At 39.9% G+C, this 18,215-nt stretch overlaps 1 protein-coding gene across 1 annotated transcript in view; it reads left to right on the forward strand.

The window, feature by feature from the left end:
• LOC122811978 (prolyl endopeptidase-like) overlaps nucleotides 1-18,215 on the forward strand; it is a 2,225,690-nt gene that overhangs the window by 667,920 nt on the left and 1,539,555 nt on the right. Inside the window, exon 5 of the mRNA XM_044084182.1 lies at nucleotides 15,923-16,132. Within this exon, the coding sequence (XP_043940117.1) occupies nucleotides 15,923-16,132 (210 nt within the window). The remainder of the gene's footprint in view (nucleotides 1-15,922; nucleotides 16,133-18,215) is intronic.

An 18,215-nucleotide genomic window follows, 5' to 3' on the forward strand; every position in this document is an offset into this window, starting at 1 on the left:
TATATAGATATGTGTGTGTGTATGTATATATATATATATATATATATATATATATATTTGTGTGTGTGTGTGTGTATATATATATATATATATATAATGAGGACATAATCATTGGTTTGAATTCTTCTTTTGTTTTGTGAAAAGAAATCTTTGGCCATTGGCCACTAATCACATCATATGCAAATTAGGTATTCCTGTATACAGCATATTTATAGAGCATGGCTATGTACTTTTTTCAGTTCTGATGAAGTTCCTAGAAACAATAAAGGAATGAAAGCGCTAGACAACAGTTCGGCCTCAGCTGTGTTTTTTCTCCATTCGTAATTTTATTAGTTACAAAGTTTTAATTGTTTATTGGCATTATTCTACTTTGCTTTACAGTTTTAGAACGTTTTTTTTTATATATATATATATATATATATATATGTGTGTGTGTGTTTGTTTGTGTGTGTATATATATATATATATATGTGGGTGTGTGTCTGTATATATATATATATATATATATATATATATATATATATATATTTGTGTGTGTGTGTGTGTGTGTGTATATATATGTGTGACATTAAAGATTATGCTAATAAAAAGGCATATCCAAGACCACCTGCTTATAACCCTGGTACGCCTAACCCCCCTCCCCTTAGGCCAACAGGGGCAGTTTCTGAGAACAGTGGAAATGAACCCCAATTAGTTCAACAACTGAGGCGTAGTGAAAGGTTGAACAATAGAAACAACAGCAACGGTAATAACCAAGAGGTAGTAATTAACAATGACAATATAGACGACGAAGAGGAGGTTGTTCAGGATTTTCGGGACAACCAGAAAACATGGAGGAACAACCACCAGGGGAACAGAAAGCCACCTCAACAGAGGAACAGGAGGAGGCAGAGGAAGAGGTAGACAAGGTAGATGCAAAAGTATAATGCCCTTCGATCCACAAAAACTACAGCGGGGACTTTAGTATATACAATTTTACTGAATTGAACATTACCCAAGAATGGGTTATTTTTTTCTCTAAAGGTCTAACCTTTGTACCTACCAAAAAGATGGACCTTGTTAAAACACTTATTGACTTAAAATTGTATGTCCGCAAGCTGAATTTGAATATTTTATTTGGCAACAAATCAATGTTAAACAATACTGAAAGAGTGTCCAGTGTATGGTACCCTCCTTTACACCCTAGCCTTGCACTATTTGAAAACATGTGTGAAATAAGACCTTAGGGACTTGTACACAAACAAATATAGACAGGCTAAGCATAAAAATAATATTACACCATCAGAACAAGACTTGATAACACTACTTAATAATTGCAATATTAGAGCAATGAAGCCCGATAAGGGTGGGGGCCTTGTTCTGGTGAACCACTCTTATTATGTTAGCCACATGAGGGAACACCTAGAGTCTAACGTCTATAGGAAAGTGTCAGTAAATGAATTAAACACTGCTTATAGAAGAATTAGAACTGCGCTGGAAGACTTATTTTTAGAATCTTACATTGATGCGGACCTATACCACTACCTGTCCATGCCAGCCCTAAAAGTACCAGCTTTTTTTGGTATCCCGAAATTACATAAGTCCATTTCTAACCCCCCTTTTAGACCCATAGTGGACGGATGTGGGTCAACAACATATGCTTGTGCGAAGCACGTGGACAATTTACTAAAACCCTTGATAGAGAAAGAGTCACAAGTATGTAAAGATTCTTGGGAATTTTTGCGTACTATAAACACCTTAAAATACCAGAAGGATATTTACTTTGTGACGATTGACGTTAGAGACCTTTACTTAGTAATTCCCCACAATGTAGGTTTGGAATGGATTAGGGAATTTTTGGCCTTTAGGAAGATCCCAAACAATACCATCTATCTCATATAGACTTTAATTGACATAGTGTTGGCTAACAACTTCTTGACATTTGAAGGAGATCTGTTCTTACAGACATCTGGGGTTGCTATGGGCTCCCCATGTGTGGGTAGCTTTGCCAACATAATTATGGCCCATTGGGAAAAAGAAAAGCTATTCCCACATCCAAAGTTTATGGAACATGTCACCTGGTACACCAGATACCAGGACGACATGTTCCTACTATGGAGAGGTAGGAAGGAAGACGTTTCACTCTTTATAACAGACATAACAGAGTTAACTAGCTTCCTTGATTTTACTTATCAAGTGGAAAGCTTTAACATTAACTTTTTGGACATTAGTTTGTACAAAGATGACATAAGCCTTAGTTGCAAAAGTAAGATTTATAGGAAACCAACCTACTCGAATACATTTTTGCACTTTGACAGCTGCCACCCTTTCCACCATAAGAAAGCGGTAGTCAAGGGACAAATGGTGAGGGCGGCCAGGATGGTCACAGAGGATTCTGAAAAATGTCAGAACCTAGAAAGTATGTTTGTAACTAGAGGCTATCCAGTTTCTTTAATCATAAATATTAGAGGGGAAGTTGTAGGTAAAAGGCATGAGGGGTACTTTAGACCTTTATTATGTACTCATTACAATAAGACAACGACAATTAACTCAGAACAACCAACAGATGAACGTCCAAACATTAAAAAGGAAACTTTTCAAACTAGTTTCCAGAGTACTTTTTCTATTGATTATGGGCTTATTAGAAACCTATTGAATAAGAATTGGGGAATTATCCTAGAGGATTTGACATTATCAAACAAACTAGGATTAGCTCCTAAAATTACTTACAGAAAAAACTCTACACTTAAGTCTATGCTTGAAAAAAAGAAGAAAATGCAGGTTATAGGCTTCCAGGGCATGTCTAAGTGTGGCGCATGCTCACAGTGTAAAAACATTCTTTTAAAAAAAGAGATAATTAACGACACCGTTTACACTATTAGAGGCAAGTTTAACTGTGAATCTAAGAGTATAATATATGGCACTTTATGTGATTGCTGTCCTGCCCTTTGTATAGGCAAGACAGAAAGGAAATTAAAACAGCGCATATATGAACATAACTATGCAATATTAAAAAAAGACCCTAATAATGCCCTTGCAAGACACATAAGCGAACATCCCACTCATGGTTTCAGATTCACAGTTTTACATAGCAGACCATCGCACATAGGGAGTTGTCCATGGCAACTGCTTCTAGAAGTAGATGAATTAATGTGGCAGCTTAGGACTGTTGCCTATGTGTTTCCAGGTTTAAATGAACAAATATCTATCAAATGTATGCTTAAACTTTTAGCTTTAAAAAGATAACAACAACTGCTTTGATCCAGGCAAAGTTTTTTTAAGTTAAAGCAACAGTTTAGGTATTATTGACTCTTTGTGGCTATAATTTACTGTTTTAAAAAATGTAGGTTTTAAGATGTCCTTCAAGGATGCATCTGCAGTCATCACATATGGGTTGTCCTGCCTCAGGCAGCCCTTCGGTCGGCCGGATTCCAAAGTCTGGGTCCGGCGTCGGCTGAAGTCGCCCCTTCCCCGACGTCAGAGCGCCTGGGGTATACAAGCGTCAGCCGACGCCATCTTCCTGAGTCTTTCTTGCCGCGTGGTGCCCGAAGCAGAAGCAGTTCGCAAGTGCCAGTCGGCCAGCTCCTGTAATTCAGCTAAACCGAAGACTTCAAAAGCTAAGTACCCCGTTGGGGACTCTTTCTTGCCTCAGCCAATGTCAGATAAAATTAATAATTGCTTAACTTGTGGGAAACAAATACCTCATAAGGATTTCCACTCTTACTGCCTACCTTGCCTAGGCCCAGACCATGACGTCTCGGCATGTTCCGCCTGTGCTTCCTTCAACTGACGCACTCTAAGACGTCGGTCGGAGTTTGCAGAGTAATTTTTCGGGGCTAGTTTTGCTTACAAAATGCCGTCTGAGACTCCGACTTCACATTTAATAAAGAAACGGAAGGACAAGGACCGACACCCGTGGTCCGCGGTTTCGCCTGAAACCACGGCCATGCTTACCGCGAGTGTCTTGGTTTCGACTGTCTCGGTTGTTGAATCTCCTTTGGAATCTGGTGTCCAGGAACCTTCCGACACCATTCCCTTAGACAAAACTATACCAGCACGTGGTGCAGCCAGGCCTCCTGCATCCATGTCTATTAAGGCATTCTCTAGGGCTAAAGCTGCTAAACACTCAAAATCTATGCCTGCTAGTGTTATCCCTCAGGGACCCACTACAGGTTCTCAGATCCTTAGTCTAGCAGAGGACCTTATTTCATTAATTAGGGGCTCTCAGCCTCATCCGGACAGGGGCTCTCAACCTCCTACAGAAAAAAGGCCCAGGGTTGAGCCCTCTGATCCCCTCTCCTCTGATGAGGCCTCTGATGGCTCTGCCCTCTCGGACTACCAGGAGGAGGCTTTTTCGGCCTACGAGGATTCAGATGCAGAGGAATCTATCCCTTGCCTCCCTCCTGAAGAACTGTCTTTGGGGAAACTCTGCACACTATGAGGGAGCATTTCCAATGGCAGGGCCAGGAATTCTCTGATTCCAGGAAGAGATTAAGGACCTTCTTGCATTTGCCTCAGCATAGACCTTTGGCTATTCCCCCTGTTTTGAATGTAATTGATGATGTGTACTCTGAATCTAGCACAACCCCTGACACTCTCCCTCCGGCTCCTGCCAAACCCGATAGGTACTACAGGGTCCCGGAATCGCATCTTTTCCTTTACAAGGCCCACTCTGCTGATCCAGAAACTATTTCCCAGGGCCCTAAAGGGGTTGCAGCTGTCACTAAAAAAAATCCACTCCCCTCTGAAAGGGAGTCCAGGGCTTTAGAGCAATGGGGTAAAAAAGTGTATACTTTTCTGCTACCCTTTCTATGAGGGCTTTAAACTGCCAATTTCATATGATGCAGTACCAAGAATATTTGTTAGATGAATTGCATAAAAAGCTGTCTTCACCTGAACCCCTAGATCGCAAATCACTTCAGGATCTGGTACATAATAACTCTCAACAGGTTAGCAACCATTTCTTGCAGTGTGGTTATGATGCATTGGAAGCTTCATGTAGGTCAGCAATGACAGGTGCAGTCATACGTAGGCATGCTTGGCTGAAGGAACAGTCTCTGCCAGACCATGTTAAAGCAAAGCTTTTGGATGCTCCACTGGAAAAGCAAAAGTTATTTGGCTCCACTGCTCAGGAGGTCTTAAAGAAATTTGGAGAAAAGGCAAAATCTGTGCAAACAGTCAAAGATTTTATGCAAGTCCAACCACCAAGATTCAGCAGAAATTGGCCTTCCAGGAATTGGTCCTTTCCAGACACAGACAGATTTCAGAGAGGCAAGAACAGGCGTGCCAGAGGTAGAGGGCAAGCTAGAGGCTCCTACAGAGGACGTCAATGGCAGCCTCCCAACCAGAGAGGTAGTGCAGGGCCTACAACTGCTGCACAAGGAGAGACTCAATGACTTTACCTTGACTCCGCCAACCAGGGCTCATTTGGAAGCACCTTTGGGCGGAAAGCTTTCCTTATTTTCAGAAAATTGGCACATTATTACAAGGGACAAATGGACTCTACAAATAATAGACAAAGGATACCGGTTCCATTTCCACACATTACCGAAAAGAAAAGGCATGCCAGACCTGCCACCAAATCAAAGGGCAGAGGCTTTGAAACAAATCTCCAACTTAATGAAAATGAAAGCAATAGAAAAGGTTCCTCTCGCAGAACAAAGCCAAGGATTTTATTCCAGACTCTTCCTTGTTCCAAGAAAAGAAAAGCAATGGAGGCCTATTCTCGACTTGTCCGCACTAAATACTTACCTCATTGTGCCAAAATTCAAAATGCTGACTCTGCAGCAACTCCTTCCCCTGCTGGGCAAGGGGTCTTGGCTGGTAACTCTGGACCTCAAGGAGGCATACCTGCATGTCCCTAACAGACAAAGCTGCAGAAGACACCTCAGATTTCTTGCAGGTTCAGAGCATTATCAATTCTCAGCATTGCCCTTTGGCTTATCTACTGCGCCCAGAGTATTCACGAAATGCCTGGCATCAGTAATTGCACACTGCAGACTTCAGTGGATGCAAATATACCCGTATCTGGACGACTGCCTTATACAAACAGACAGCCAACAAACTTTGGTAAAACACTTTAATTATGCCATCTATCTTCTTCAGGCCTTGGGATATACAGTCAACATGCACAAGTCAAGACTTGTACCATCCCAAAGAATAACTTTTCTGGGTGCGGATCTAGACACAACCACCCAAATGGCTTTCCTCACAGAAGAAAAACAAAACCAACTACCGGATTACTTCAAAAACCTGTCAAGACAAACTCAGCTGACTGCAAGGAAAATCCTGCCGGCCCTGGGTTACATGGCTTCTTGCATTCTTCTGATTCCTCAAGCAAGGCTACTTATGAGGAAACTCCAATGGTACCTAAGGAGTTTATGGACTCAGCACAGTCACAGCTTGGAAACTTTGATACCACTCATCCCATGCCTTCAAAGGGAATTTCTATGGTGGGCTCAAGCAAGCCAGTCAAACAGGGGTTTGCCCTTCAGCAAACCAATAGCCAGCCAAACCATTACAATGGACGCTTCAGACCACGGATGGGGAGCGCACATGGAAGGAAGATGCATTCAAGGTCTATGGTCACAAAAAGAGCTACGCATGCACATAAACCAAAAGGAAATGCTGGCAGTGATACATGCAATCGAGGCCTTCAAGTTATTTCTACATCAGGGCCACCTGCTAATAAGGACAGACAACACTACAGTTATGTGGTACATAAACAAGCAAGGAGGCACCCATTCCTACCCTCTTTGCAGACTGGCAATGAATCTATGGGAACTTTCCTTGACTCTCAATATACAGCTGCAATCCCAGTTTGTACCAGGAATACACTGGCGGACAGCTTAAGCAGGAACACCATGGATGCACACGAATGGATGCTGCACCCAGACATCTTCCATCAGATAGCACAGTCATGGGGGAGACCGGACATAGACCTCTTTGCCTCCCCACTCAATTATCAGCTGGAGAAATTCTGCTCAAGGACATACCACCCACAAGCATGGAAAGTGGACGCCCTCTCTTTCAGCTGGAGAACTCTAACAGTGTATGCATTCCCACCTCTTCCATTAATGACCAAGGTCCTACTGAAGATCAGGGCAGAGCAGCCAAGATTGATTCTGATAGCTCCGGACTGGCCAAGACAGCACTGGTACCCATTGCTAAAGAGCATGTCACGGACAAAACCATGGCTTCTGCCACAATGGCTGCTTCTCCTGACGCAGCACAATTACCAAACTCTGCATTCCAACCTGAAAACATTACAACTAGCTGCCTGGAAAATACCTTGACTCATCACCAGGATAAGCTATCCAAGAGAGTGAAGGATATCATCATGGAAGCTCGCAGGCCTTCCACAAGGAAAGCATACTCAGCAAAATGGAAGAGATTTCACACCTGGATTACCTCAAAGGGCCTAGATGCAACAGTTATGAACATGGCACATATCCTGGAATATTTGGCAGAAATGCTCCACAATGGCCTGTCTTACTCTTCCATTAAAATTCATGCTTCAGCAATTTCAGCAGAGTACAATACTGATCCACCTGTCTTCTCTCATCCTCTGCTAAGACAGTTTCTGAGAGGAATTAAAAACATCAATCCTCCAAGGAAACCACCAGTGCCTACTTGGGACCTTAACTTCGTGTTGGAAAAACTAACACTGCCTCCCTTTGAACCAGCAGCATCGGCAGAACTACAGTTCCTCTCTTGGAAGACTGCCTTCCTTCTGGCCATAACCTCAGCAAGAAGAGTATCTGAGTTACAGGCCATCATGGTAGTACAGCCATTTCTTATTTTTCATCAAGACAGAGTCTCATTGAGAACCAATCCTTCATTTATGCCAAAGGTGGTATCTAGAGTCTCATTAAACCAAGCTATTCACCTGTGTACCTTCTTTCCAAATCCACAAAACAAAGGGGAAAAGCTTCTGCACACCCTGGACATACACAGACAGTTGCGCTACTACTTGGACAGAACTAAAAATTACAGAAAAACTGACCAGTTGTTTGTAGCATATGCTGCTGGTGCACAAGGAAAAGCAATTTCAAAACAGACAGTTTCAAAATGGATAGGGAATTGCATTTGTTTCTGTTACTCCTTTCATGGAAAAACTGTACCAGCTAACATTAGACCTCATTCAACCAGAGCCACAGCCACCTCCACAGCCTTCTTAAGAGGGGTGGCTACCAAGGACATTTTAGAAGCTGCTACATGGAGCTCCGTGCATAAATTTTCCAAGCATTACAACTTACCTTTATATTCCAGATCCAGAGCAGGCTTTGCTACGGCAGTCCTGCAGGGCATTTTAGCTACACCATCCTTTACATAGATCCTCCACCCCCAGATTGGCTATGGTATTCTACCCATATGTGATGACTGCAGATGCAGCCTTGAAGGACATAGTACAGTTTTGTACCTACCATAAATGTAGATGTCCGATAGGTATGCATCTGCAGTCAGGTTTACCCTCCCTCCTTCCACTCTGTGGTATTTCTTGGGTACATTCCCCTCTCATAGCTAGCTGGGGTTATCTATTATGGTGTATTTGTTTTTATATATGTATATATATTTTTGTGCATGTTTGGAATTTATTGCATTTCTCCAAATTTAGCCTTCCTTAGAGGGCACCTGGCATCTGGGGCAAGAAAAACTGAGGAAGATGGCATTGGCTGACGCTTTTATACCCCAGGCGCTCTGACGTCGGGGAAGGGGCGACATCAGCCGACGCCAGACCCAGACTTTGGAATCCGGCCGACCGAAGGGCTGCCTGAGGCAGGACAACCCATATGTGATGACTGCAGATGCATACCTATCGGACATCTACATTTATGGTAGGTACAAAACTGTACTTTTCTACTTTTGTTCTTTATCCTTTTAAAAATACTATAAACGTATGGTGCTTAATGATTAATATTAGTAAATATAATGCATTTACCATCACACCTTTTAGTATAGTTTATTTGGTTGCTAGTTCTTTAATTGTTAATGAGATTATTATATTTGATTAGAAAATGAGACTATATATGGTGACATGTTTGTATTGGTATTTATCTGAAGAAGGTGAAGCATAGCTTTACCGAAAGCGCTAAGTAAAACATTTCAGTTTTATCTGCTTCTTGTTTTTATTGGTTTCCTTCGCTTCATAGTTTAAAAAGGTTTTTTGTTTTGTTCATTTCGTTGGTTACACTGCGATGGAAACCGAAACGGGAGCAGTGTCTCAAGTATTCAGACTTACAACAATGTGATCGTCCTGTTTTGGATTGTAGGTTAGAAAACAACTCTAACGCTGTCACAGTACCTGGAAGACCACCTGTACATCAATTAACCAACACAAACCCTGACAGGCAGAACGTAGCACGAGTGGAGCTTACATCTCCCACAGTTAACATTCTTGGTAACAGGTTAGCAGCTACTAATATTACAAACAACATGGCTGATAACACTGGGGAACTTGCACATTCTGCCAATAATAGAGGGTTAAACCGTTCAGCAAATACAGTGGATTGTCGTTTTCCATCTATGGTTTCCTTTTTAGGGAACAATAACTTTTTTTCTGCTGGTAGCGGAGAAACGAGGCGAGAAGGTGAACCTATAGTGAGTCCTTTATCAAATATAATTAGTGACTTTGATTACAAGTTATATAGATGTAGAAAGCTTCAGTTGGAAACAGCTTACTTGCGTGAATGTATGGAAAAAAGAATTGTGCCCAAAGGTCTCCGTCAGTGGCGATACCCGATGGGACTGATTGAAATCTCTACCTTCCACAATGAACTTCTTTCACTGTTTGACAAGCAAGGCTTCGAGTTCTTGGAAGCTTTGATTAAACATTACAGTGTGGAAGTTGATAATTTAAAATCTGAACTTGAACTTTTAGAACACCAGATTCTTAACCATGGTGACTTTTTATCTTTTAAATACGATTATTCTCGTATTTACACAAGTATTGAGGCCACAATGGTGAAGTTACTAATTACTAAAAAACAAAAGATAAATCGTGACATTAAGGATTATGCTAATAAAAAGGCATATCCAAGACCACCTGCTTATAACCCTGGTACGCCTAACCCCCCCCCCCCTTAGGCCAACAGGGGCAGTTTCTGAGAGCAGTAGAAATGAACCCCAATTAGTTCAACAACTGAGGCGTAGTGAAAGGTTGAACAATAGAAACAACAACAATGGTAATAACCAAGAGGTAGTAATTAACAATGACAATATAGACGACGAAGAGGAGGTTGTTCAGGATTTTCGGGACAACCAGAAAACATGGAGGAACAACCACCAGGGGAACAGAAAGCCACCTCAACAGTGGAACAGGAGGAGGCAGAGGAAGAGGTAGACAAGGGAGACGCAAAGGTACAATGCCCTTCGATCCACAAAAACGACAGCGGGGACTTTAGTATATACAATTTTACTGAATTGAACATTACCCAAGAATGGGTTAATTTTTTCTCTAAAGGTCTAACCTTTGTACCTACCAAAAAGATGGACCTTGTTAAAACACTTATTGACTTAAAATTGTATGTCCGCAAGCTGAATTTGAATATTTTATTTGGCAACAAATCAATGTTAAACAATACTGAAAGAGTGTCCAGTGTATGGTACCCTCCTTTACACCCTAGCCTTGCACTATTTGAAAAAATGTGTGAAATAGACCTTAGGGACTTGAACACAAACAAATATAGACAGGCTAAACATAAATAATATTACACCATCAGAACAAGACTTGATAACACTACTTAATAATTGCAATATTAGAGCAATGAAGCCCGATAAGGGTGGGGGCCTTGTTCTGATGAACCACTCTGATTATGTTAGCCACATGAGGGAACACCTAGAGTCTAACGTCTATAGGAAAGTGTCAGTAAATGAATTAAACACTGCTTATAGAAGAATTAGAACTATGCTGGAAGACTTATTTTTAGAATCTTACATTGATGCGGACCTATACCACTACCTGTCCATGCCAGCCCCAAAAGTACCAGCATTTTTTGGTTTCCCGAAATTACATAAGTCCATTTCTAACCCCCCTTTTAGACCCATAGTGGATGGACGTGGGTCAATAACATATGCTTGTGCGAATCACGTGGACAATTTACTAAAACCCTTGATTGAGAAAGAGTCACAAGTATGTAAAGATTCTTGGGAATTTTTGCGTACTATAAACACCTTAAAATACCAGAAGGATATTTACTTTGTGATGATTGACGTTAGAGACCTTTACACAGTAATTCCCCACAATGTAGGTTTGGAATGGATTAGGGAATTTTTGGCCTTTAGGAAGATCCCACACAATACCATCTATCTCATTGAGACTTTAATTGACATAGTGTTGGCTAACAACTTCTTGACATTTGAAGGAGATCTGTTCTTATAGACATCTGGGGTTGCTATGGGCTCCCCATGTGGGGGTAGCTTCGCCAACATAATTATGGCCCATTGGGAAAAAGAAAAGCTATTCCCACATCCAAAGTTTATGGAACATGTCACCTGGTACACCAGATACCAGGACGACATGTTCCTGCTATGGAGAGGTAGGAAGGTAGAAGTTTCACTCTTTATAACAGACATAACAGAGTTAACTAGCTTCCTTGATTTTACTTATCAAGTGGAAAGCTTTAACATTAACTTTTTGGACATTAGTTTGTACAAAGATGACATAAGCCTTAGTTACAAAAGTAAGATTTATAGGAAACCAACCTACTCGAATACATTTTTGCACTTTGACAGCTGCCACCCTTTCCACCATAAGAAAGCGGTAGTCAAGGGACAAATGGTGAGGGCGGCCAGGATGGTCACAGAGGATTCTGAAGAATGTCAGAACCTAGAAAGTATGTTTGTAACTAGAGGCTATCCAGTTTCTTTAATCATAAATATTAGAGAGGAAGTTGTAGGTAAAAGGCATGAGGGGTACTTTAGACCTTTATTAAGTACTCATTACAGCGACAGCGACAATTAACTCAGAACAACCAACAGATGAACGTTCTAACATTAAAAAGGAAACTTTTCAAACTAGTTTCCTGAGTACTTTTTCTATTGATTATGGGCTTATTAGAAACCTATTGAATAAGGATTGGGGAATTATCCTAGAGGATTTGACATTATCAAACAAAGTAGGATTAGCTCCTAAAATTACTTACAGAAAATACTCTACACTTAAGTCTATGCTTGAAAAAAAGAAGAAAATGCAGGTTATAGGCTTCCAGGGCATGTCTAAGTGTGGGGCATGCTCACAGTGTAAAAACATTCTTTTAAAAAAAGAGATAATTAACAACACCATTTACACTATTAGAGGCAAGTTTAACTGTGAATCTAAGAGTATAATATACGGCACTTTATGTGATTGCTGTCCTGCCCTTTATATAGGCAAGACAGAAAGGAAATTAAAACAGCGCATATATGAACATAACTATGCAATATTAAAAAAAGACCCTAATAATGCCCTTGCAAGACACATAAGCGAACATCCCACTCATGGTTTCAGATTCACAGTTTTACATAGCAGACCATCGCACATAGGGAGTGGTCCATGGCAACTGCTTCTAGAAGTAGATGAATTAATGTGGCAGCTTAGGACTGTTGCCTATGTGTTTCCAGGTTTAAATGAACAAATATCGATCAAATGTATGCTTAAACTTTTAGCTTTAAAAAGATAACAACAGCTGCTTTGATCCAGGCAAAGTTTGCTTAGTTAAAGCAACATTTTAGGTATTATTGACTCTTTCTGGCTATAATTTACTGTTTTAAAAAATGTAGGTTTTAAGTTTCTACTTTTGTTCTTTATCCTTTTAAAAATGCTATAAACGTATGGTGCTTAATGATTAATATTAGTAAATATAATGTATTTACCATCACACCTTTTAGTATAGTTTATTTGGTTGCTAGTTCTTTAATTGTTAATGAGATTATTATATTTGATTAGAAAATGAGACTATATATGGTGACATGTTTGTATTGGTATTTATCTGAAGAAGGTGAAGCATAGCTTTACCAAAAGCGCTAAGTAAAACATTTCAGTTTTATCTGCTTATTGTTTTTATTGGTTTCCTTCGCTTCATAGTTAAAAAAATATATATATAAATATATATATATATATATATATATATATATATATATATATGTATGTATGTATATGTGTGTGTGTATATATATATATATATATATTTTATATATGTATATATATATATATATGTGTGTGTATATATATATATATATATATATAATATATTTATACACACACACACATATAGATTTATATATATCTATGTGTATTATGTATGCATTTGTATTATCGATGCACAGACGCACACAGGCACAAAAAAGAGTGTATGAAATACTACCTGTAGTTACACACACACACACACACACACACACACACACACACACACACACACACACACACACACACACAGATTTATATATATGCATGTGTATTATGTTTGCACAGACACACGCAGACACAAAAATAGAGTTTATATGAGATACTTGTAGTTAAGAAAAGAACTTGTAGAAAGTCTCAGTTATTTGAGACTGTTGTTTTTAAAACTGTTGGTGTGACCCAGAAAGTAGTTATAGTAAGACAGAGTTAGGGGGCATTGAAGCTCTCACGTGAGAGCTTGAGGTGCTGCTCCATCCAATTTTTTTTCCCCCAGGAGCATAGGACCATTTTAAGGACTGCTGCTGCAAGTATTGAGTTTATTTTTGATGACATTTGATGCACACACAAAACAAAATTAATGTAGAGTGAGCATGTGTTTAAATGTGTGTGTGTGTATAGAGATGCAGCTCAATGACGCAGAGACTTTTGTTATGACTATGCCATCAGCAATTCTAGTTTTTTGTAGTGGTTGAAATAATTGTGGTCCTGCCACATATGGAACGAAAAATCAAGCAGCAACAGGTCACCTTTGCTAAGGTTAGAAACTGGAGCCATTCTCTGCGCGCAGAAAGATTCATGATGCAGGTCAAAGGTAAGCCTCAGGTCCGAAAGGGAAATGGAACACTAGGGACAGGAGCATATTGAAAAAAGCACTCAACAGCTACAGTATTTGGTACCACATGTATGCTTCCTGCACTGAATGCAGTGCATACCACTTGGGTTTTTTATCTTTTTAGAACAGTGAAAGAGTAGGATATGAAGTAACAAAAATTTCAGCTATCGAGCAAATGCAGTGATGGTTTGGTGCAGAGAATTGACTGAACTGCCAATGGTCTTCATTCCATAGTCTGAGATTTGATTCCTTCATCTTCTTTTCCATACTTTACTGACTTGAGTCACTTAACCACCTCTGAAAACAGGCATTATGACTACTAGTCTTGCTTGCTTAACAAAGGAGGGAAAAAATGGCTTGTTATCCCCTGATGTTCTTCATGTTTCACTGTTGCAGTCATCACATTTAGGTTATCTGCTTGCAGTAGCCCTCAGTCAGCCTGATTAACAAAGTCTTGAGTCCTGCGTCGGTTACTGTCCCTTCTTCCGTGACGTCAGGTCGTCAGGGGTATAAAACATTCAGCCGACGCCATTACATCTTTCTTGCCGTGCGGTGCCCAAAGCAGAAGCAGTTTGCAAGTGCCAGTCCTGAAATTTTCGTTTTAGAGTTTCAGAACCGAAGTCTTCAACTAAAAGTTAAGTACCCTGTTGGGGAAACTTTTTCTTGCTCTAAACCAATGTCAGTAAAAGTAAATAATTGCATTACTTGTGGAAAGCAAATACCTCATAAAGAATTTCATTCGTACTGTATTCCTTGCCTAGGCCATGACCACAATGTACCTCGCTGTCGGTTTGGTGCCTTATTTAAACCACGAACTATCCGTCGTTGGTATATTTTCTCTTCTAAATATTTTGGTGCTCAGTTCAATTATCCTGATATGTCTTTGGTAAGCCATCCGACTACCGACATTCCAAAAAAAACGCAAAGATAAAGACAGAGACAAGACCGCCTATGTCCAAAGCTGCCGACGATGCTTCTCCTAAGCCAGTCGCCAGTTTGCCAGTACTCAGTGAGGTGCTTTCGCAGCCCCTGATACCTGCTACTTCATATTTGCAGGCCTCTACTGAGACTCATTCGCAGTCTGGTATGCCACGAGATGCTTCAACTGTGGAACCTATGGTTGTCTCTACCTTGGATGAGTCCAGAGCTGCTGTGCAGGCACCGACTTCTGTGGGTGTATTCAGGCCTACTGACTTGCGTATTAAACCAACGCCATCTTTTTCTTCAAGGCCTAAAACTCGAACCATGCCTAGAAAACTGAAGCCCAGACTGCATGGTCAGGCCTCTGTGCCTAAAAAACAAATGATAAGAATGGCTGAAGACCTTATTACTTTAATCAGGGGAAGAGTTAGCAGAGAGTCGCATCTATTTGAATACATCTCATCTACGTTTCTGAGGCATGTGTGGCCTGTACAACAGATGAGCTGAGAATAGTAACAAATGCCCTAGTACTAGGGTCAAAAATGGACACATACCTTGCTCATTTTGAGTCTTAACATATCTATGTTCCTGTTCCATATTGGAAAAGTAAGTCATGCATTCAGTGTTGAGTCTTTTTTTTTTTTTTTAACTATCTATGTTAAATAATACTAAGTTATATTAATTCATCAAGAGAATTTTTTGTATGTATACAGTAACACCTTTAACCATCTTGTGAGCTTCCTAGTTGAAGATGCTATAGGTTCATATTTGTTTACTAGGCTAATGACCACAAGGACCTTTTTAAGCCTAGCATATTATGCTGTTAGTGTTTCACATTCTGCCCACTTATTCTACATTATATAATGTAGTATTCAGTATTTGAATATGAAAGGTTGAGAACTATGAATAAACATAATGTGAAAATGAATATTTTGAAGAGCCTTTAGAAGTGTTTTGAGAAAGTCTACAAAACTCTAGTAATGTATTTTAAAAAAAAAAAAACTCCAGATGTTATTTTGTGCTTGCAGTGGCCAAATTCTCTGAGGAATGCGAGTACTTTGCATATGGCTTAAGTTCCAGTGGCTCTGACTGGGTGACTATTAAGTTTATGAAAGTGGATGATGAGAAGGAGTTACCTGATATCTTAGAAAGGGTGAAGTTTAGCAGTCTGGCTTGGACACATGATGCAAAAGGAATATTCTACAACCGCTATCCTGATGAACCTGGAAAAGCTGATGGTATGTATAATAGAATTATCTTGAGAATTCCAGAATGGTTAAATGTTATTTCTTTATCATGGTGACATATCTCTGTTAGCAGTAGTTTTTGTTACAACAAAGAGAAACCAAATTCATTTACTTTAACAAAGATTCTTTGTCTCTGAATTTTGTACCTGGTATTTGTTAATAGAAGGTAGTTTGTATGTAGACTTTGAAGACTCTGTCAATTAAGAATGTTTTTAATAATATGTTTCAAATTGGTCCTTCATTTTGGCTCATGTCCTTCCAAAGCACGTAGGCACAACTTCCTGCTTCAGTGAATGATTGGTATATGTGTATAAAATACTCAGATTATTCTTGCAGGTGGTACCATATTTAAGACTTATGCCAGCAGGTGATTTGATCCATTGGTAATTTTTACTTGAGCAGTTTAAGAGGACTTCTGCAGCATATGTGCTTATGCATGCATGGTCTACATAAGCATGCCATCATAAGTACGGGCAGATCATTACCAGCCACCTAAATATTTCCAAAGTTGTACACATTAGTTTTTTTTTTTTCTGGTTGATTACTTTATTCCCCAAATTTTCAGTCTGCATTTTAGTTTGTGTGTGAGAAGGCCGGTTGGTATATCTATAAAAAGCCGCACCTTGTCTTTATTGCCTAAGGCCAAGCCAGAAGCTGTCCTCCTGTTCCACCTGCCAGCAGTTTATCATTGTCAGTAGGTGTTTGTATGCAGGTCCATCTCCAAGCTAACCTGTCGTTTAAGAAGTTGAGAAAAAGAGATGAGTAAAAGCTAGGAAGTTAATTAGTGATAGGCTCATATTTAAATGTTAAGTTAAAGGACCAGGACTTAGGACATGGGGAGCATAAAAAAACACACTTAAAATGATAAGTATTAAAGCAGAAGTATTAAGCAGAAGTTAGAAATTCCAAGGTTCTAGTATACAACCCTTCTTTTCCAGATATGGTAATCTTTATATTGATCAAAACTGTAGTTCCCCAAGCTGTATTTGCCATATCCTGCATAGATAGGATACAACAGACCACCAGGTTCCATAGTTTCAGGGCACCTTCTGCACACCCAAACCATAAGTCAGCTCAAGCTGAACTAACTGAAAAGACACATTTGGGTGCCAAGCCCTTCAGATCTTCCCTGCCACTGAAGAGTGCACTCCTCTGTGGGCTTTCGAGGATGTAGTCATCTTATGCTGTTCCATTGCTGGCCAGATAACTTCCTTTGGGGGGAAAAACTTCCACATATTAATGTTAATGTTTGAATTTACTTTTCTGCTTGGGAAAATTTATCTTAAGCTAGAAATATGTGATTTTATTGACTCGCGTGACTTCGCTGTACTTTTAAACAGTACTGCACTTTTGTGGTTGACAGTTTAAAAGTGGATTTAAACATTTTTAAACCATTTTTTTTTGTAGGAAAAACTGTTTAGATTATGTTTTGGAGCTGTTAAAGTGTATTAGAGGGTTTTTACTGTATTGTTATTGGGAAAGTGACTTTATAATATTTTTGAGATTTTACTGGCTTCTGCTTAGTTTCACTGGGAAAGAAGCACCATTGTTGACTGTTTACCATGGAACAAACCTCTGGCCCCATGGTAGGTCTTTCTTCCATCCCCAAAAAGAAACCGTTAACTAAACAGCCTTTGTCACCACAGCAGGCTATCAGTTTGCCTCAGCTGTAGGTGGATGACTCTGCTGTGGCCAAAGCCGGTTCCTTGGACTGCTACTCTTTTTCCCTGGAACGCTCTGGTGTTGCCCATGAAGCCACCCTGAACCAGGGGTTAGCCACAACCTTTGCAGCTCTTAGCAGAGGAGAGCCACTTTTGTCTGTGTTGGAAGAAAGGGCAGGGAATGTCCCCTGCTTAGCCAGAATGTTGTGCCCATACCTTGCAAAGCTGCTTCCATTAAAAACCCTGTTTGCCCCAACTTTTCTTTTAAAAAAGAAACAGAAAATTAAACTTGTATCTTCTCCTGCTCCAGTTTCACTGGACAGGAGTAATTTATTAAGTCTGTCTCAGGATTTTGTATAGGCTGTTGAACCTTCTTATCGGGTGGTTTGTGGTAAGAGAAAAAAAGGATTCCA

This window comes from Protopterus annectens, chromosome 1.part1, assembly GCF_019279795.1.
Source record: "Protopterus annectens isolate FY-2018-M chromosome 1.part1, PAN1.0, whole genome shotgun sequence".
Taxonomy (NCBI): domain Eukaryota; kingdom Metazoa; phylum Chordata; order Ceratodontiformes; family Protopteridae; genus Protopterus; species Protopterus annectens.